The 22,100-nt window shown below is 40.9% G+C and overlaps 1 protein-coding gene and 2 long non-coding RNA genes across 16 annotated transcripts in view; 1 reads left to right on the forward strand and 2 right to left on the reverse strand.

Annotated features, from left to right (window-relative positions):
• The window catches only part of FAM13A (family with sequence similarity 13 member A), a 393,400-nt gene extending 388,596 nt beyond the window's left edge, over positions 1-4,804 (forward strand). For all 13 annotated transcript variants that reach the window (XM_032239626.1, XM_032239624.1, XM_032239629.1 and 10 more), the window contains one exon: positions 2,482-4,804. In XM_032239626.1, the coding sequence (XP_032095517.1) occupies positions 2,482-2,608 (127 nt within the window). In that variant the 3' untranslated portion in view covers positions 2,609-4,804. The remainder of the gene's footprint in view (positions 1-2,481) is intronic.
• LOC116524527 lies at positions 1,064-2,482 on the reverse strand. The gene is made up of 2 exons (XR_004257376.1): positions 1,324-2,482; positions 1,064-1,276 (listed from the first exon to the last, which is right to left on the reverse strand). It is a non-coding gene; the product is annotated as an uncharacterized LOC116524527 (long non-coding RNA).
• Positions 4,805-13,093: 8,289 nt separating the features above from the next.
• LOC116524526 lies at positions 13,094-21,109 on the reverse strand. 2 transcript variants are annotated; one of them, XR_004257375.1, is made up of 3 exons: positions 20,140-21,109; positions 16,957-19,243; positions 13,094-14,516 (listed from the first exon to the last, which is right to left on the reverse strand). It is a non-coding gene; the product is annotated as an uncharacterized LOC116524526 (long non-coding RNA). The 2 variants fall into 2 exon arrangements; XR_004257374.1 differs by lacking the exon at positions 13,094-14,516 and having other exon boundaries at positions 14,685-19,243.
• Positions 21,110-22,100: the final 991 nt, after the last annotated feature.

Genomic DNA, 22,100 nt, shown 5'->3' on the forward strand with positions numbered 1-22,100 from the left:
TGAGATGATGGGATTTGTGTGGACCTCCCAGAAGAAATGCTCTTTGGATAATGGCAATTATCCAAAGACTAATGCAGATTCAGCTGAAATTTATGAAATGAACCGGTCCCATCAGATTCTTCGGCAATAACAGCAGGAAACTGTGTTTCCAGCTGGTGGCACCAAGGCTTTTTTCTTAAGAAACTAGAGTTTAGCCAAGTGGCTGTGGTGGCACACCTGTAGCTCTAGCTACTTGGCAGGCTAAGGCAGGAGGATTGCTTGAACCCAAGAGTTTGAGGCTGCAGGGAGCTATGATCCACCACTGCACTCTACCCTAGGCAACAGAGCGAGATCTCATCTCTGAATAAAAGGAACTAGAGAAACAAGGAAAGAAGGACCTAAGTATTACTGATTTTCAAACTCATTTCAAAAATGAAGGTGATAGTTGCTAAGTTTAAATGAAAAATATATATGAAAAGCAGTACATCTACCTGGTTGATGGGCTCTCTCTCACCAGTGTGTTTCAAGGCATAATTTAATCATCCTCATATAATGTTATGTTAAGAAGTAGCCTTTTATGTTTACGAGCAACAGCACACAAAACGTCTTACCGAAAGTTGCAGCAGGAGCCCAAGGAGAGGACCAGGGATAGTTTTGCATCTCTTACACTGGAGTTAGGTTTTATCATTTTTAGATTGGTTTTAACCCAGATTACTGAAGCTGTGTAAGTATGGTTTCTCGAGTCCTCTTTTATACTTCTTGAAAGTTTGGAGAAATAAAAGCACCATAAAAATTAACATCGTTGGCTGGGCGGGGTGGCTCACGCTTGTAATCCCAGCACTTTAGAAGGCCAAGGCGGGCGGATCACCTGAGTTCAGGAGTTCGAGACCAGCCTGACCAACATGAAGAAACCCTGTCTCTACTAAAAATACAACAATTAGCCGGGCATGGTGGTGCATGCCTGTAATCCCAGCTACTCAGGAGGCTGAGGCAGGAGAATCACTTGAACCTGGGAGGTGGGGGTTGCAGTGAGCCTGGGCAACAGGAGTGAAACTCTGTCTCAAAAAAAATTTGTCATTTAAAATATATTGTATTTCAGTTTAACAATTATTGTATGAATTTACTTTTAGATCTGTGATTTGGTTATGTCTCATACATTTTTATACCTAAATATTTGCTTTTCATTTCCCACCCATTGCAGGAGTATTTAGAAAATATAGGTAAGCAAATATAAGTAGTAATTCCCAAAATAATAGCCAAAGACAAATCAGAATTAATGGTTTGATGGGTATCTTTCCTCTAAGCGTATTTTTGGTTTATCCTTTTTTATATTATTCGAGTCACATTATGTACATTATCTTATACATGAGGAACTACATAGAATTATGTAAGCCCAGGTTTTAAGAAAATGTCAATGGTGGACATAAATCATCACGAAACAGAACCATGAGGGACTTAGGAGATGAGCTCTGGTTCCAGGAATTCGTGTCTGAGGAGAGTGATGGCCCTCAGAGTGCAGCGGGGCCTGTGTGCCAGATGCTCTGATTCCTGAGTACCTGTTCTTTACCCTGCCCTCTGCTAAGAAGTCACAAGAATCCTTTCCTAGAACAAGGCAGAATATGAATAGATCGGTTTTTAGTTCATTGAACAAATTAAGCCCCATGCTAGCCTCCTTGCCCACATTTGCCCTTTAATAATAAAGGCCGGAAGCCTGTGTTTGGATGTTTGCCATGTGCAATTTCCCATAAAGCGCAAAGCAGCAGCGCACTGCGTGGTGGCGAAGAGCAGGTGAGTTATCTGATTTCCTGTGCTGGTTTCATCATGTTTAGTGTGCAGATAATGGCTCCATCTCATCAAGGTGTTGTAAGGGTTGTATTAGATAATGGATACAAAGTACTTAGCACGGGGCTTGACCTATAAGCTCTCAAATATTTGTGCATATAAATACTGTGCATGTAAAATTACTCAGTAAATTAATAAAGGCTTATAATAGTATTATGTGATCCAGCTATTGAATTGTAAGACTGTTTTATCATAAGTAGGAGTATTAACTATCTGTTTTTGGAAAAAAAAAAAAAAAAAAAAAAAGAAAACCCTGTAAGTTGTGGGTGGACCAGTTGCTAATTAAAAATTTAAAAGTTCACAAGATGAAATATATAAGAATGAGATAACACTAAGTATGAATAAAGGATTTTGATGTATGAGAACTCAATGTGAATTCATACTTAGCAGAGAGAGAATTTCTGCATTTCTTAGCCTTCTTGTCATACAAGTTGCCTGATTAACTATATAAAAACTCAGTCACATGATGTCCTCTGGGGGAAACATTTTCATTACTTGTCTAAATCCAGCTCCAGTCTTGAGACCAAGGGCCGCTTGGCAACACTGATTCTACACGTTGATAAACTGCAAAATTTCTACACAATGATAATTTGCCCAAGGAATACTATCACACAGAGACAGAAAATGACCCTCAGACCACTTTTCCTTTATTTCCATTAGAAATGTCCAGAAGGAAGACCGCACTCCTATGGCTGAAGAATACAGTGAATACAAGCACATAAAGGCAAAACTGAGGCTCCTGGAGGTGCTCATCAGCAAGAGAGACACTGATTCCAAGTCCATGTGAAGGGCAACCCCCGCCCGAGCACTGGGGGCGCTGCGGCTGCAGTGAGAGTTCCCTGGGAAAGAGCAGTTCTGGAAGGCAGCCTTGGAGCTGGCCCTGCAAAGCATGCGGCCCTTCTGCCTCTTGATCATTGGCATCAGCTCCTATTTCCATTGCCTCCCTTAGAAACTGGCTGGAAGAAGACAGTGTGACCTGACTTAGGCATTTTGTAATTGGAAAGTCAAGACTTCTGTGTGTGTGCGTGCGCGTGCACACACACATACACACACCCAAATAGTGGAGATTTCCTAACACTAGCAGATATGAAACACTACATTAGATGACACTCATCTACAGAGAATATACACTGTTCTTCCCTGGATAACTGAGAAACATGAGACCATTCTCTGTCTAACTGTGATTAAAAACAAGCTCAGGACTTTATTCTGTAGAGCGAGCTTGCTGTGGAGGGCCGTGCTCTCCTCAGACCCAGCTGAGTTTGAACGTGCATTGGAGCCCTATTTGCTGCCGCGGCCATTCTAGTCACCTTTCCACAGAGCTGCGCCTTCCTCACGTGTGTGAAAGGATTTCCCCTTCAGCCCTCAGGTAGATGGAAGCTGCATCTGCCCACAGTGGCAGTGCAGTCATCATCTTCAGGATGTTTCTTTAGGACTTCCTCAGCTGACAAGGAATCTTGGTTGCTGTGTAGGACTGAGTCATCTTCAGAGGACAGACTGTGGCAGCAGCTGTATGAATGCTGACTTTAAAACCAGGTGATGGGGGAAGAGCCTGGAGATTCTTTCCTGAACACTGACTGCACTTAGCAGTCTCAGATTTTATCATCAGACACTAAGCCAGGCCAGCATTCTTATGGCAACCTGTCTGGGCTGTTTTGTTGTGGCACTAGCCAAACATAAAGGGGTTGCTTAAGTCCTAGCCTGCGTATAAAGGATCAAGGGAGAGAAAGGGCCTGTGTTCTCAGCCTCCTGAGTACTTAACAGAGTTTTATTTTTTTTAAAAAAAGAAAATCTGCACTGAAATCCCCAAACTGACAGGTAAATGTGTAGCCCGCAGAGCTCAGCCCAAGGCAGAATCTAAATCGCACTATTTTCAAGATCATGTATTAAAAAAAAAGTCATGCCATGTGGCCAATTATAATTTTGTCAAAGACTATGTCACAAAGCTGTCTATATTAGACATCTTGGAGGGACCAGGGAATGTAAAACACCAAATCATCCATCTCTTCAGTGTGCTTGACGTCACTTTATGATTTGTTATTTTTTCACTCCTGCACCTGCGCTGAGGACAGTGGGTTCTGGGTCCACCTTTGCGCTTCACCAGGCCGAGCCCAGAGATCTGCTGGCCCACCATGGCTGATCAGAGAAAGTGCTTCAGGAGCTATACCTTTGAAGACAGGTGTTACGGGATGAACACGGCACAGACACCCTCCTATATGTTTTGAAAGTTGCCTTCTTGAAGGGCACAAGTTTGTTTTAAGGAAAAGGAAGGGGATGTAAAACTATACTGACCAGGTTTGTTTTTAATAAGGGTTGTGAGAAACTGGCTGGTCCAGTGGGATTTACAGCAACATTTTCCAGGCTGAAGTGAGGTAGCAGCTCCCCTCTGTCAGCTGAAAGTTAAGTCAAGGATGGGGGGAAAAAAGAATGCCTTTACGTTTGCTCTTAATCATATGGAAGCTTGAGCTATGTGCTGGAAGTGCCCTGGTTTTAATCCACACACAAAGAAGATACATAATCCTACAGGTTTAAATGTACATAAAAATATAGTTTGGAATTCTTTGCTCTACTGTTTACATTGCAGATTGCTATAATTTCAAGGAGTGAGATTATAAATAAAATGATGCACTTTAGGATCTTTCCTATTTTTGAAATCTGAACATGAATCATTCATATGACCAAAAATTGTTTTTTTAAAAATACATGTATAGTCTGTCCTTTAATAGTTCTCTTAAATAAGCTATATTAATCGGATCATTACCAGTTAGCTGTTAAAGCACATGTTTAAGACTATTGTTTTTGAAAAATATGCTACAGAATTTTTTTTAAGCAACAAATAAATGAGATGCTAGTAATTGTTTTGGCATCTGTTGTTTCTGCCAAAGGTAAATTAAAAGATTTATTCAGGAATCCCCATTTGAATTTGTATGATTCAGCAAAAGAAAACACCAAGTTATGTACAATAAATTATGTATGGAATGTTTTGTATTTTCCTTTGTAATTTCTACTAACTTATATCTTCATGGAATGGAGCCCAAATGAAATGGGGTGAAGCCCTGTTCACAGTAGATCTTATTTGAAGACATGCTATAGTCAGTGGTTTCTGGCTCTGCCAAGGCATATATGTTTCCCAGCAACCATTTCTGCAGCCCAGAATCTCAAGGCACTAGAGGCAGTGTCTTAATTGGCTTCAAGCAGACAGAATGCTCTGGACTGGGGTTTATCTTTTGCTGTCTTGAGAATGTGTGTTTATTAGAACATACCAACAAAATAAATGTCAGGTTATTTCATAAGTGTACATAAACTTAATTATATAAGAATTAGAGGTGGCAGACTTGTAATTTTCACAAGCACTTTCATTGTGTTCGGTCTGGAGTAAACATTGAAATGGATGTTTATATTCAGTATGAGATTACTATGATGTTTCATCTTTGAATTTAGTTCAGATTTCACTTTTTTATTATACTTTTAAGTTCTGAGGTACATGTGAAGAATGTGCAGGTTTGTTACATAAATATACATGTGCCATCGTGGTTTGCTGCATCCATCACTCCATAATTTAAATTACGTATTTCTCCTAATGCTATCCCTCCCATAGCCCTCCACCCCCTGCTATCCGTACCTGACCCCCCCACCCCCACCCCCACCCCCCGACAGGCCCCAGTGTGTGGTGTTCCCCTCTCTGTGTCCGTGTGTTCTCACTGTTCAACTCCCACTTATGAGAACATGCGGTGTTTGGTTTTCTGTTCTTGCGTCAGTTTGCTGAGAATGATGGTTTCCAGCTTTATCCATGTACCTGCAAAGGATGTGCACTTAGCCTTGTTTATGGCTGCATAGTATTCCATGGTGTATATGTGCCACATTTTCTCTATCCAGTCTATCACTGATGGATATTTGGGTGGGTTCCAAGTCTTTCCTGTTGTGAACAGTGCTGCAGTAAACAAACACATGCATGTGTCTGTATAACAGAATGATTTATAATCCTTTGTGTATACACTGAGTAATGGGATTGCTGGGTCAAATGGTATTTCTAGTTCTAGCTCCTTGAGGAATCGCCACATTGTCTTCCACAGTGGTTGAACTAATTTACACTCCCGCAAACAGTGTAAAAGCATTCCTATTTCTCCACATCCTCTTCGGCATCTGTTGTCTCCTGATTTTTTAATAATCACCATTCTAACTGGCGTGAGATGGTATCTCAATGTGGTTTTGACTTGTATTTCTCTAATGACCAGTGATGATGAGCTGCTTTTCATGTTTCTTGGTTGCATAAATGTCTTCTTTTGAGAACTGTTCATATGCTTTGCCCACTTTTTGATGGGGTGGTTTTTTTCTTGTAAATTTAATTAAGTTCTTTATAGATTCTGGATATTAGCCCTTTGTCAGATGTGTAAACTGCAAAAAATTTTTCCCATTCTGTTGGTTGCCGGTTCACTCTAATGATAGCTTCTTTTGCTGTGCAGAAGCTCTTTAGTTTAATTAAATACCATTTGTCTATTTTGGCTTTGTTGTCATTGCTTTTGGTGTTTTAGTGATAAAGTCCTTGCTCATGCCTGTGTTCTGCATGGTATTGTCTAGATTTTCTTCTAGGGTTTTTATGTGTTAGGTCTCATGTTTAAATCGTTAATCCACCTGGGGTTAATTTTTGTGTAATATGTAAGGAAGGGGTCCAGTTTCAGCTTTCTTTATATGGCTAGTCAGTTTTCCCAACACCATTTACTAAATGGGGAATTCTTTCCCCCTTGCTTGTTTTTGTCAGGTTTGTCAAAGATCAGATGGCTGTAGATGTATGGCATTATTTCTGAGGCCTCTGTGCCTTTCCATTGGTCTATATCTCCGTTTTGGTACCAGTACCATGCTGTGTTGATTACTGTAGCCTTGTAGTATAGTTTTAAGTCAGGTTGCGTGATGCCTCCAGCTTTTTTCTTTTCTTTTCTCCTTAGGATTGTCTGGGCTATGTTGCCTCTTTTTTGGCTCCATATGAAATTTAAGGTGTTTGTTTCCAATTCTGTGAAGAAAGTCAATGGTAGCTTGACAGGGATGGCATTGAATCTATAGATTACATTGGGCAGTATGGCCATTTTCATGATATTGATTCTTCCTAGCCATGAGCATGGAATGTTTTTCCATCTTTTTGTGTCCTCTCTTATTCCTTGAGCAGTAGTTTGTAGTTCTCCTTGAAGAGGTCCTTCACATCCCTTGTCAGTTGTATTCCTAGGTATTTTATTCTCTTTGTAGCAATCTTGAATGGGAGTTAACTCATGATTTGGCTGTTTGCTGTTACTGGTGTATAGGAATGCTTGTGATTTCTGCACACTGATTTTGTATCCTGAGACTTTGCTGAGGTTGCTTATCAGCCAAAGAAGATTTTAGGCTGAGACAAAGGGGTCTTCTAATTATACAATCATGTCACCTGCAAATAGAATTTGACTTCCTCTTTTCCGGATTGAATAGACTTTATTTTTCTTGCCTGATTGCCCTGGCCGGAACTTCAAATACTTTGTTGAATAGGAGTTGTGAGAGAGGGCATTCTTGTCTTGTGCCAGTTTTCAAAGAGAATGCTTCTAGTTTTTGCCCATTTGGCATGCTACTGGTTGTGGGTTTGTCATAAATAGCTTTTATTTTGAGATACAGTCCATCAATACCAGTTTATTGAGAGTTTTTAGCATGAAGAGCTGTTGAATTTTGTAAAAGGCCTTCTCTGCCTCTGTTGAGAAAATCATGTGGTTTTTGTCTTTGGTTCCGTTTATGTGATGGATTACGTTTATTGATTTGCATATGTTGAACCAGTCTTACATCCTAGAGATGAAGCCCACTTGCTCATGATGGATAAGCTTTTCAACGTGCTGTTCAATTCAGTTTGCCAGTATTTTATTGAGGATTCTCGCATCAATGTTCGTCATGGATATTAGCCTGAAATTTTCCGTTTTTGTTGTATCTCTGCCAGGTTTTGGTATCAGGATGATGTTGGCCTCATAAAATGAGTTACGGAGGACTCCCTCTTTTTCTATTGCTTGGAATAGTTTCAGAAGGAATAGTATCAGCTCATCTTTGTACCTCTGGTAGAATTCGGTATGAATCCGTCTGGTCCTAGACTTTTTTTTGGTTGGTAGGCTGTTAATTGCTGCCTCAATTTCAGACCTTGTTACTAGTCTATTCAGGGATTCAGCTTCTTCCTTGTTTACTCTTGGGAGGGTGTAAGTGTCCAGGAATTTACCCATTTCTTTTAGATTTTCTGGTTTATTTGCGTAGAGGTGTTTATAGTATTCTCTGATGGTAGTTTGTATTTCTGTGGGATTGGTGGTGATATCCCCTTTATCATTTTTTATTGCATCTATTCGATTTTTCTCTTTTTTTCTTTATTAGTCTGGCTAGGGCAGCCTATCTATTTTGTTGATCTTTTCCAAAAAAAAAACCAGCCCCTGGGTTCACTGATTTTTTTTTTTTTTTGGAAGAAGAGTTCTTTGTGTCTATCTCCTTCGGTTCTGCTCTGATCTTAGTTATTTCTTGTCTTCTGCATTTATCTTGCTCCTCTAGTTCTTTTAATTGTGTTGTTAGGGTGTCAATTTTAGATCTTTCCCAGTTTCTCATGTGGGCATTTAGTGCTATAAATTTCCCTCTATACACCACTTTAAGTGTGTCCCAGAGATTCTGGTACGTTGTGTCTTAGTTCTCACTGGTTTCAATGAACATCTTTATTTCTGCCTTCATTTCATTATTTCTCCAGTAGTCATTCAGGAGCAGGTTTTTCAGTTTCCATGTGGTGGTGCAGTTTTGAATGAGTTTCTTAATCCTGAGTTCTAATATGATTGCACTGTGGTCTGAGAGACTGTTATGATTTCCATTCTTTTGCATTTGTTGAGGAGTGTTCAACTTCCAATTATGTGGTCAATTGTAGAATAAGTGCAATGTGGTGCTGAAAAGAATGTATATTCTCTGGATTTGGGTTAGAGAGTTCTGTAGATGTTGATTAGGTCCACTTGGTCCAGATCTGAGTTAAAGTCCTGGATATCCTTGTTAATTTTCTGTCTTGATGATCTGTCTAGTATTGACAATGAGGTGTTAAAGTCTCCCACTATTATTGTGTGGGAATCTAAGACTCTTTGTAGGTCTTTAAAGATGATTAGATCTTTTTGTTGCATTGATCCCTTTACCATTACATAATGCTCTTCTTTGTGTCTTTTGATCTTTGTTAAAGTTTGTTTTATTAGAGACTAGGATTGTGACCCCTTCTTTTTCTTTGCTTTCCACTTGCTTGGTAAGTCTTCTTCCATCCTTTTATTTTGAGCTCATATGTGTCTTTGCTCATGAGATGAGTCTCCTGAATACAGCACACCAAGGGGCTTGACCCTTTACCCAATTTGCCAATCTGTGTCTTTTGGTTGGGGCATTTAGCCCATTTACATTTATGGTTAATATTGTTATGTGTGAATTTGATCTTGCGATTATGATGCTGGCTAATTGTTTTGCCCATTGATGCATTTTTCTTCTTAGTGTTGATGGTCTACAATTTGGTATGTTTTTGCAGTGGCTAGTACCGGTTGTTCCTTTCCATGTTTAGTGATTTCTTCAGGAGCTCTTTTAAGGCAGGCCTGGTGGTGACAAAAATCTCTCAGCAGTTGCTTGTCTGTAAAGGATTTTATTTCTCCTTCATTTATGAAGCATAGTTTGGTCAGATATGAAATTCTGGGTTGAAAATATTTTCTTTATGGATGTTGAATATTGGCCTCTACTGTATTCTGGCTTGTAGGATTTCTGCTGAGAGATTTGCTATGAGTCTGATGGGCTTCCCTTTGTGGGTAACCTGACCTTTCTTTCTGGCTACCCTTAGCATTTTTTCCTTCATTTCAACCCTGGTGAATTTGATGATTATGTGTCTTGGGGTTGCTTTTTTTTTTTAATTTCTTTTTTTTTATTGCATTTTAGGTTTTGGGGTACATGTGAAGAACATGCAAGATTGTTGCATAGGTACACACGTGGCAGTGTGATTTGCTGCCTTCCTCCCCATCACCTATATCTGGCATTTCTCCCCATGCTATCTCTCCCCAACTCCCCACCCCCGCTGTCCCTCCCCTATTTCTCACCAACAGACCCCAGTGTGTAGTGCTCCCCTCCCTGTGCCCATGTGTTCTCATTGTTCAACACCTGCCTATGAGTGAGAACATGTGGTGTTTGATTTTCTGCTCTTGTGTGTGTGCTGAGAATGATGGTTTCCAGGTTCATCCATGTCCCTACAGAGGACACAAACTCATCATTTTTGATGGCTGCATAATATTCTATGGTGTATATGTGCCACATTTTCCCTGTCCAGTCTATCATCGATGGACATTTGGGTTGGTTCCAGGTCTTTGCTATTGTAAACTGTGCTGCAGTGAACATTTGTGTGCATGTGTCCTTAGAGTAGAACGATTTATAATCCTTTGGAAATATACCCAGTAATGGGATTGCTGGGTCAAATGGAATTTCTATTTCTAGGTCCTTGAGGAATCGCCACACTGTCTTCCACGATGGTTGAACTGATTTACACTCCCACCAACAGTGTAATAGTGTTCCTATTTCTCCACATCCTCTCCAGCATCTGTTGTCTCCAGATTTTTTAATGATCACCATTCTAACTGGCGTGAGGTAGTATCTCAATGTAGTTTTGATTTGCATTTCTCTAATGACCAGTGATGAGCATTTTTTCATGTTTGTTGGCCTCATGTATGTCTTCTTTTGTAACGTGTCTGTTCATATCCTTTGCCAACTTTTGAATGGGCTTGTTTTTTTATTGTAAATCTGTTGTTTTAGCTCTTTCTAAATTCTGGATATCAGCCCTTTGTCAGATTGGTAAACTGCAAAAATTTTTTCCCATTCTGTTGGTTGCTGATTTACTCTAATGACTTTCTTTCGCCATGCAGAAGCTGTGGAGTTTTATTAGGTCCCATTTGTCTATTTTGGCTTTTGTTGCCAATGCTTTTGGTGTTTTGGTCATGAAGTCCTTGGCTACGCCTATGTCCTGAATGGTTTTGCCTAGATTTTCTTCTAAGGTTTTTATGGTGTTAGGTCTTATGTTTAAGTCTTTCATCCATCTGGAGTTAATTTTAATGTAAGGTGTCAGGAAGGTGTCCTGTTTCTGCTTTCTGCACATGGCTAGCCAGTTTTCCCAACACCATTTATTAAACTGGGAATCCTTTCCCTATTGCTTGTTTTTGTCCAGTTTGTCAAAGATCGGATGGTTGTAGATATGTTGTGTTGCCTCTGAGGCCTCTGTTCTGTTCCATTGGTCTATATCTCTTTTTTGGTACCAGTACCATACTGTTTTGATTACTGTAGCCCTGTAGTATAGTTTGAAGTCCAGTAGTGTGATGCTTCCCGTTTTGTTCTTTTTGCTTAGAATTGACTTGGCCATGTAGGCTCTTTTGGTTCCATATGAAGTTTAAGGTGGTTTTTTCCAGTTCTGTGAACAAGGTCATTGGTAGCTTGATGGGAATAGCGTTGAATCTGTAAATTACTTTGGGCAGTATGGCCATTTTCATGATATTGATTCTTCCTAACCATGAACATGGAATGTTTCTCCATCTGTTTGTGTCCTCTCTGATTTCGTTGAGCAGTGGTTTGTAGTTCTCCTTGAAGAGGTCCTTTACGTTCCTTGTTAGTTGTATTCCTAGGTATTTTATTCTCTTTGTGGCAATTGTGAATGGCAGTTTGTTCTTGATTTGGCTCTCTTTAAGTCTGTTATTGGTGTATAGGAATGCTTGTGATTTTTGCACATTGATTTTGTATTCTGAGACTTTGCTGAAGTTGCTTTTCAGGAGATTTTGAGCTGAGACGATGGGGTCTTCTAGATATACAATCATGTCATCTGCAAATAGAGACAATTTAACTTCCTCCTTTCCTATTTGAATACCCTTTATTTATTTCTTTTTCTTGCCTGACTGCTCTGGCTAGAACTTCCAGTACTATATTGAATAGGAGTGGTGAGAGAGGGCATCCTTGGCTAGTGCCAGATTTCAAAGGGAATGCTTCCAGTTTTTGCCCATTCTGTATGATATTGGCTGTTGGTTTGTCATAAATAACTTTTATTATTTTGAGATATGTTCCGTCAGTACCTAGTTTATTGAGGGTTTTTAGCATAAAGGGCTGTTGAATTTTGTCAAAGGCCTTCTCTGCATCAATTAAGATAATCATGTGGTTTTTGTCTTTGGTTCTGTTTATGTGGTGAATTACGTTTATATACTTGCGTATGTTGAACCAGCCTTGCATCCCTGGGATGAATCCTACTTGATCATGGTGGATAAGCTTTTTGACGTGCTGTTGCAGTCAGCTTGCCAGTATTTTATTGAAGATTTTTGCATCTATGTTCATCATGGATATTGGCCTGAAGTTTTCTTTTCTTGTTGAGTCTCTGCCAGGTTTTGGTATCAGGATGATGTTGGGCTCATAAAATGATTTGGGAAGGATTCCCTCTTTTTGGATTATTTGGAATAGTTTCAGAAGGAATGGTACCAGCTCCTCTTTATATGTCTGGTAGAATTCGGCTGTGAACCCGTCTGGACCTGGGCTTTTTTTTGGGTGGTAGGCTCTTAATTGCTGCCTCAACTTCAGACCTTGTTATTGGTCTATTCAGGGTTTCCACTTCTTCCTGGTTTAGGCTTGGGAGGAGGCAAGTGTCCAGGAATTTATCCATTTCTTCCAGGTTTACTAGTTTATGTGCATAGAGTTGTTTGTAGGGGTTGCTCTTCTTGGTGGTCTCTGTATTTCTTGAATTTGAATGTTGGCCTGCCTTGCTAGGTTGGGAAAGTTCTCCTGAATAACATCCTGAAGAGTGTTTTCCAACTTGGTTGCATTCTTACCATCACTTTTAGGTACACTGATCAAACATAGATTCGGTCTTTTCACATAATCCCATATTTCTTAGAGGCTTTGTTCATTTCTTTTCACTTTTTTTCCTCTAATCTTGCCTTCTCCCTTTATTTCATTGAGTTGATTTTCAATCTCTGATATCCTTTCTTCTGCTTGATCGATTTGGCTATTGAAACTTGTATATGCATCATGAAGTTCTTGTGCTGTGTTTTTTAGCTCCATCAGGTTATGTTCTTCTCCACACTGATTATTCTAGTTAGCATTTTGTCTAACCTTTTTTCCAAGTTTCTTAGCTTCCTTGCATTGGGTTAGAACATGCTCCTTTAGCTCAGAGAAATTTGTTATTACCCACCTTCTGAAACCTGCTTCTGTCAATTCGTCAAATTCATTCTCCGTCCAGTTTTGTTCCCTTGCTGGTGAGGAGTTGTGATCCCTTGGAGGAGAAGAGGTGTTCTGTTTTTTGGAATTTTCAGCCTTTTTGCACTTGTTTTGTCCATCTTCATGGATTTATCTACCTTTGGTCTTTGATATTGGTGAGCTTTTTATGTGGCTCTAAGTGGATGTCCTTTCTGGTGATGTTGAAACTACTCTTTCTGCTTGTTAGTTTTCCTTCTTACTGTCGGGCCCATCTGCTGCAGGTCTGCTGGAGTTTGCTGGAGGTCCACTCCAGACCCTGCTTGCCTGGGAATCACCAGCATGGGCTGCAGAACAGCAAAGGTTGCTGCCTGTCCCTTCCTCTGGTCACTTCATTCCAGAAGGGTACCCACCAGATGCCAGCCAAAACTCTCCTATATGAGGTGTCTGTTAGTCTCTGCTGGGAGGTGTCTCCCACTCAGGATACACAGGGGTCAGGGAGCCACTTGAGGAGGCAGTCTATACCTTATCAGAGTTCAAAGGCTGCACTGGGAGATCCGCTTCTCCCTTCAGAGTATCAGGCAGGGATGTTTAAGTCTTCTGAAGCTGTACCCACAACCACCCCTTTTCCCAGGTGTTCTGTCCCAGAAAGGTGGGAGCTTTATAAGTCCCAAACAGGCTCTTGCCTTTTTACAGAGATGCCCTGCCCAGCGAGGAAGGAGTCTAGTGATGCAGTCTGCCTGCAGACACCTTGCTGAGTTGCTGCGGGCTCCACCAAGTTGCTGTGTAAATTTCCCGGCAACTCTGTTTACACAGATGAGGTTTAAAACCACCTACTTAAGCCTCAGCAATGGCAGACACCCCTCCTCCCAATGAGCTCAAAAGTCCCAGGTGTAGCTCAGTCTGCTGTGCTGGCTGTGAGAATTTCAAGCCAGTGGGTCTTAGCTTGCTGGTTTTCATTGGGGTAGGACCCGCCGAGCCAGTTCACTTGGCTCCCTGGCTTCAGCCCTCTTTTTCAGGGGAGTGAACAGTTGTGTCTTGCTGACATTCCAGGCACCACTAGGGTATGAAAAGAAAAAAAAAAAAAAACTACAGCTAGCTTGAGGTCTTCCCAAACAGCCACCAGTTTTGTGCTGGAAACCCAGGGCACTGGTGTTGTAGGCACCAGAGGGAGTCTCCTGGCCTGCAGGTTGTGAAAACTGTGGGAAAAGCACAGTATCTGGGCCAGAGTGCTGGGAAAAGTCCCTAATGGCTTCCCTTGGCTAGAAGAGGGAGTTCCCAGCCCCTTGCACTTCCCGGATGAGGTGACACCCCACCCTGCTTCAGATATCCCTCCTTGGGCTGCACCCCCTGTCTAACCAGTCCCAAGTAGTTGAACCAGGTACCTCGCTGGAAATGCGGAGATCACCTGCCTTCTGCATTGCTCTCGCTGGGAGCTGTGTACCGGATCTGTTCCCATTTGGCCATCTTGCCAGCAGTCCTCCAGAGTTCACTTTCTAAGACATGAAGGTGCAAGATTTAGGATAAGGGCCTGCTTAGAAGTTTTCCAAGATGGTAGAAGTTTGTCCTGTGCTGCTTTAAAATAAATAAGCACAGTTTTGGTGACCTCCCAACTCAGGGAAAATTTCTGTGAAAGACCAAATTTCAAATTGGAGTTTTTTAATATTACCAGCTAGGATGTTGTCAGCTGTTAAGATAATTCTTCCATTTGCCTACCAGTTTAAAGTCAAAAGATGAATTCATCTTTTGATGCTTTCCTTTCCTTCATTAATTTCCTTTTACTTTTTTCCACTTGACAGTCAAAACGTACTGAGGAGTAGACTAGCTAAACATATTTTCAAATTTTTATATATTCAAATTGTGCACACTAGCTCTACTTTAAGTGGTGACCAACACAGCACACACCAAACCAGAGTCACATACAAATGCTGTGCACTGCACGGTGGCACTGGCCACTTTTCCCAAGCAGAGATCATGTGTGCACCTCACAACACAGGTTTGGCAAATCCTCCATCTGAAAACACCTATACAGTCATGAAAATCTCCACAAGCAGTTTTTGTAAAAAAAAAAAAAAAAAAAAAAAAAAGGGGCTTCTAACAATATTTACATGACATGTAAGCACAAAGCATTTGAAATTACCACAGTCCTTTTTAAATACGTAAACTGAACAAAAAACATTTTATACATGACTCTTTTGTATAAACATAAAATATTTTAACCTGTGAAAGTTCTAGAATTACTGACAGTGTCGCCCTGATCAGGATCTGACCTTTCCCTTCTTTAAGGAATTCAGCGACTCCCTGGAGCCTCTCAGAAGCCTCCTGAGCATTAAGTTTTTGTTCTATCTCTAGGCAGTGGACTGGAAGGTGATGCAAGCTGGGCGTGTGCTTCAGGCATGTCCATGCTGTAGCTAGAAAAATGGGCTTGTGCTCTGTGCTCAGTTGCCTTTAAAATAATTCATAGAAAGTGCTGGAGGAGTGCAGAAATGAAGGCACTAAAGCAAAGTTTTAAAAATTAAGTACATTTCCAAAGTCAATGAGGCCATAATGGATAAATACATTAGCCATTTAGTATTCTGAAACTAATCAGGCCACCAGAAAACTGAGAGGCTCTGGAGAAAGGCACATTTCAGTTATGTGGAGGGAGCACCTTGCCCTTTGCACCACCTGTTGCTGTCCTTGGCCAGGCCTCAAACAGTCTCAGGAGATGGGCATCAGGAAGTCCATGTCCCACCTGACAGCTGGGGACACATGCTGCCATGGTGGGTAGGCATGCAGTGTCCTTAAGCTATGTGCTGCTTTACCTCCTCTAAATGACAAAAAGTGGCATTAAAAATATGCTAAGCCTGAACTTTAAAAAGTCTTAGAGTAAGGTCCTAGTGCTAAAACTAGGATTCAAATCCAGATCTGTCTGACTTCAAAGTACAAAAATGCAGTACTGCTAACACAGATGTAAATTAATGCTGTTCTGCCAAAACAAGCTCACCATGAATAATTTTGGTATCTCTGGGCTCCAAAGAATAAAATGCAGGCAGAAATGGCAAGCTGTATTTAGTGACTCTCATTTTCTTCAATATTGTGATGTTCCCCATTTTGAGGGACCAGAAAGCAATACAAGCCCAGGTACCCCGGGTTCCACAGCCTATTTACAAAGCCTGATGCACTCCGAATCCCTGCAACAATGTGTTCACTTCTAGTCCTATCATAGTTTGCAGAACTGTGACATACCTGAATGGAAATCTCAGAATGGAGACCCACACATTGTGGGGTGGGGAGAGCTGAGAAGGAGAGGCAGGCCCTCCCAATGGCCTTATTACCTCCTGTAGCCTTGGATTCTGAATCTTGTAAGACAAAATGTATCAGAGTCATCCCTGACTGGGTCAGCTCACCAAGGCTATATATACACAGAATTTCACAATTCAGTAAAAGTCAAAATTCCCAAAAGGAGTTTTAGAATCCTGGCAGGCACACAGACTAATGGGGCTTGGCAGGTCTGGGGCTGTTGACAGCTTGGTCCTCCCTCTTGCCCTCCAGCGGCAAGGCTTAGATGGCAAGGGTGGCTCTGTGCTGTGTTGCAGCTGCCTGGGGGACACAGCCCAGTGCAAACCTCAGCAAGAACTCGGTCCCGACACCATGAAGAACACCATGTTATTATGAATTCTGAAAATCATCATCTTTTAGATGTCTGGATTTTTTTTTTTAATTTCTGTAAAACAATTCAAAGATACATAGAAATCTTCATTTCAAGCTTCTGATCCTAAGCTTTGAATATTTCTTGGTAAGCCATTTTGAGACAGTATGATTTTCTATAACTTACTTTTAAATAATTTAAAATTACCAGACAAGATGAGACAAAGGGGAGGGAGAGTAAAGGATATGTTCCTCCGTAGTGGCAAAGAGTAGTGTGGTTCAAAACTTGGATGCACATGCGCCTACCTGGGGATCTCATGCTGTAGCTCCAGGGAGTGCCTGGCGTTCTGCGTCAAGGACAAGCTGCCAGCTGCTGCCATGCTGTTGGTCCAAGGACCTCACTTGAAACAGAGGGTGCATACTGCATCTTAGGTGTTTGTGGAAATAAGCAGCTCCACCAATTAATGACAGAGCCCAGCACATGTGACAACACCCGCAGAGGCCAAATGCTGTCTTGATGCTTGACAGGCAGACAGGTGGCCCAGCTGTGCTATCTGGGTTACTTACCCTCCAGAAATCTCAGTTTCTTTTTCTGAAAAGTGGTACCCATCTTATCAGGTAATTATGGAAATTTACTTAGACGACTATAAAGTGACCACACAGTAAATCCTTAATAGATGATGGTGGGTGGGGTGGTTACCGTCATCAGCATCAAGGCAAAGATTCTTCCTATCTTGAAGCCCAGTGACACATTCTAAATCCCTGCAAAAAACTATTTCCTGGTATCATTTCCCCCACCATCACCCTCTATTTCTTGTTTGTATAAATCAGAGAATACAAGTTACTGCTAGCAGGATAAGCAACATTCCATGGGAACATCATCCCATTCTCTTGGGGGAATAAGATAAATTGTGACTATTACTATTCTCCAGCAAATCACATCAAAACTTATGCCACTTTCTTAGAAAAATTAATGCTTGCTAAACTCCTTCTCTCACAGAGCAGGGCAAACCCCTCTAAGCCTACTTCTCCCCAAAACATATTGGGAGGTCCAGATTTGCTCTGATATACAGAAAGAATGAGCCATTGAGATGGCAGCTGAGACCAACATGGAAATGCCTGAGTTTTGTGAAGGGAATGGAGTAACCTCTGAATGGGTTTCTAAGTCACTTAAGTGTCCTGAAATTTCTGTCTCAGGGTGTATTTTTAACAACTGAAAACTAAACATCCCTTGGGAAGGGAGTTGCTCTGATTTTGGCATGCTCCTAAGCAACATACTAAATTCCATCAAGGCTGACACTAAGAAGGGACCCAGAGTCCTCCACTCCGTCATCAACCCATACAGGGAACAACCTGAAGGTGTCATTGCCGAGTCCAGCAATAGGGCAAGTTTTCCCATTCAGGTGACTTTGCAGTCTCACTGAATGAGACTTTGTGTCCCTCCTCTCATTGCTTCAGACACTTAGAATCTCCAAGTCTTCTCTCCAATCTGCCAGTGACTTGCTTGAGAGTCCTTGAACCCGGTTCACAAACATCTGAGGTCCGGAGAATCCCCGGGCATGAAAGGTCAAGAGACCCATTTTTTTTAACTGAAACAAGCTTGGGCTGTGGCAGGCCAGCCCTGCTGGGACCACAAGCCAGCACCTATTTGGCACCTGCTGCTGACCTTCATCCTCAAGAGCACCAGCCTCTTATGACCCAGTGGGGAATGGGGTTACAGTGTTTCAGAATCTGCTCTTGGTTTCTGATCCTCCTAATCCTAAAGGAAAGGTAACCACGAAAGACTAATCTGGTTTAGTGTTTGGCTCCATCTGAGGGTGTGTGGGTGTGTATTTTAATTCTTAGTTTCTCAGTAAGTTCAACACCAGTGGGAGCTGAATCAGTAATTATCATAGACTGTCTCCAGCTCTCATGGGATTAGGCCCAGGAAAATCAGCTTTTAGAAGATCTGAAGACCATGTGATTGTGCACCCTGCCAAGTATCCAGCCACTCTGGAGGGGAAAAAAAAAAAAAAAAAAAAAAAAAAATGACATCTGGATTTTCTTGGTGCTACACATAAGGAGTACACACTGGCTAGTCCATGGGAGAGGCTGCTTTACAGATCCAAAGAGTCTGCCCATAGTGGATGCCTCTTCCAGCACCTATTCTATTGCATATCCTAGTATCTCACTGCACAGGTAAAAGGCACTACAGATGTTAATGCAAATCAATGCCTGATCAGTGTGGACAAGCAGCCCCTGCCTGCATCTGAAGCAGTCTGTGTTATCATCCTATGCAGAGAACTGTAGTCGGAGAGCAACATTTGCCACCCACTCCACAGGGCTCTGCTCTCATAGGATGCATTCATCACTCATTACCAAAAACCTGGATTAGAAAGGCACTGTGGTAGGTTCTGTGTCACTTCCCACTGGAGAACTCCCTTGGTCCAAAATCAACAGGATAACATTCACCTTTTCTGAAGAACACAAGAACCTGCTCTCTTTTTCCTCTTCCTTATCACCAACTCCTGTCAGCATTGTGATATCCTGTTCCCCAACAGAAGGCTGTTAGTAGAGCCCAAGAATGGTTCCTATCAATACTTCACAAAGGCACCTCAAAAATGGAGAGCTTTCACAGAGCAGAATACTTATAACTCATGCAATCTCTGCTACTAACAGTTAAAGGCATGTAGGCATCACAATCTTAGGTACTTTAGAGACATAACAACTGGTTTAAAAGTTGCTTGGTTACATTTTGAGAGTCAAAGATGACAAGACAACCAACACATATGTTTCTCATTAAAAAAAAATGATGAAATTCTGAAGAGTAGCTTTGATTTTAACAACAGTATTTGTTTTTCCTCTGATACTTGACCCTAACATGAAGTATTCTATTCAACGCGTTTCACTAAAAATATATTTTGCTACTCAAGTGTATGCCCTCCCTTCACTTTAATCTCTATCATCTGGTTAGCTACTGTTTGTCCATTAATTCCAAACTATGGTTCTGGGAGAAATGAACAGATACTAAGCAAAAAAAAAAAAAAAAAAAAAAAAACTTTTCAAAAAAAAGGGGGGTCCATGGAAAAAAAAATTTGGGAGGAGGAGGAGAATGAAAAGGAGGAAGGGGAGAAGAAAGAGAAGAAAAAGCATGGGGAGAAGGAGGAAGAGAAGGAGGAAAGGGAAGGAGAAAGGAGGAGAAGGAAAAAGGAGGAGAAGAAAAGAGAAAAAGAAGGAAGAGAGGAGGAGGAGGAAAAGGAAGAAGAAAGAAGCAGTCGTTGTGCAATAAAGTTTAACTTTCTTTAGAGACAGTCAAACTTATATAATACAAATCTCCTTTTTCTTCCTTATTCAAATTATGTTTCCCACAGGAAGCTCTGCTTTTTGCCAATTACTGAAGCCTCAGTGCCTGCTTATTCCTACTGCCGAAAACACAGAGCTACTTGCTGAGGAAGGGCCCGTCTGTGTGTTCATGGTCTCCCAAATTCATGGAGTGGCCTGATGACTTACCTGCCTGCCTGGAGAGGCCTTCACTTTACCCTGTGTCCCAAGATTGTACAGCATGACTACCTAGGGAGGTAGAGGGACAGAGATGATTTGCACTCTCATATCTAGTCCGAGGCAAAGCCTTGAATCCCAATATTTACTAAAAGCCTGTTGAAATATATGCACTGTGCGATCCTCGATCAGACCTTGGGACAGACCTCAGTGGAAAAACTGGTAAAATCCAAAACAAAGTATGAAGTTTAGTGAATAGTAATTTCCCAATATTGGTTCCTTGGTTTTGATAACTATACTATGGTGCTATAAGATGTTAACATTTGGGGATACTGAGTGAAAAATAAAAGAACTCTGCATTATTTCTGCTACTTTTCTATAGATATAAGATTATTCAAAAATAGAGTTTTAGAGTGAAGTTAGCAAGATGGTGGAACAGACAATCCCCAGCATCACGCCCCTGACAAAAATACAATTAGAAACCATCAGAGACAAGAATACCACCCTGAATATACCAGAACTCAGGGAGAAGCAGAGAAATCACCTAGGCACACAGAATTGAGAAAAGCCATGACACGTAAGATAAACAGTCATTTCACACTGTGCCACCCCTTCCCCTAAGCTGGCATAGTGCTACTCACAGAGATTTTCACCACGGTTGCTGGTGAAGGAGGGAACTGGAGGTGAATGTTCGATCTCCCCCGGTCTAGGAATCTTCATGGAAAACACAAGCAAACTAAATTTAACAACACATTAGAAAGATCTCACATGATCAAGTAAGATCCATCCTAGGGATGCAAGGATGGTTTAACATAACACAAATCAATAAACACGATATATCACATTAACAGAATCAAGAACAAAAACCATATAATCATTTCAACAGATGCTGAATAAAGCATTCACTAAAATTCAACATCCCTTCATAATAAAAACTCTCAAAATACTGGGTATACAAGGAATATACTTCAAAATAATAAAGGCCATATATGTAAAAAAACCCTGTCTCTACAAAAAATGCAAAAATTAACTGGGTGTTGGTGGCTCATGCCTGTAGTTCCAGCTACTTGGAAGGCTGACAGGGGAGGATTGCTTAAGCCCAGGAGGCAGGGGTTGCAGTCAGCCGAGATCATACCACTAGACTCCAGCCTAGGTGACAGAGCAAGACTGTGTCTCCAAAATAAAAAAAATAAATAAAATAAATAAAAAGGACATGTATGTCAAACCCACAGCTAATAAGAGGAAACTGAAAACCTTTCCTCAAAGATCTGGAACAAGATAAAGATGCCCACTTTCACCACTTTTATTCAACACAGTACTAGAAGTCCTAGCCAGGGCAATTAGGAAAGAAAAAGAATGCAGCAGCCTCCAAATTGGAAAGGAAAAAGCCAAATTATCCTTGTTCATAGGCAATGTGATCTTGTATTTAGAAAAATCTAAAGACTCTACCAAAAACTATTAGCACTGATAAATTCAGTACTGTTACAGGATACGAAATCAACATACAAAAATCAGTAGCATGTCTAGACACCAATAGCTAACAATTTGAAAAAGAAATCAAGAAAACAATCCTATTTACAATAGCTAAAAAAAATTAAATACCCACAAATAAATTTAACCAAAGTGAAGGATCTCTATAATGAAAACATAAAACACTGATGAAATAAATGGAAGAAGACAAAAATAAATGGAAAGATTTCCCATGGTCAAGGATTGAAATATCTATAGTACTCAAAGCAATCTACAGATTCAATACAATCCCTATTAAAATACCAATAAAATTCTTCACAGAAATAAAAAAAAAACTATTCTAAAATTCATATGTACCACAAAAGACTCCTAATAGCCAAAGCAAGCCTGAGAAAAAAAAGCTGGAGGCATCACACTACCTGACTTAAAAATATACTACAAAGCCATAAGAACCAGAACAACATGGTACTGCCATGAAAACAGGCACACAGACCAATAGAACA

The sequence above is a fragment of the Sapajus apella genome, unplaced genomic scaffold (genome assembly GCF_009761245.1).
Source record: "Sapajus apella isolate SASKATOON/1434 unplaced genomic scaffold, GSC_monkey_1.0 scaffold45, whole genome shotgun sequence".
Classification (NCBI taxonomy): Eukaryota; Metazoa; Chordata; class Mammalia; order Primates; family Cebidae; genus Sapajus; species Sapajus apella.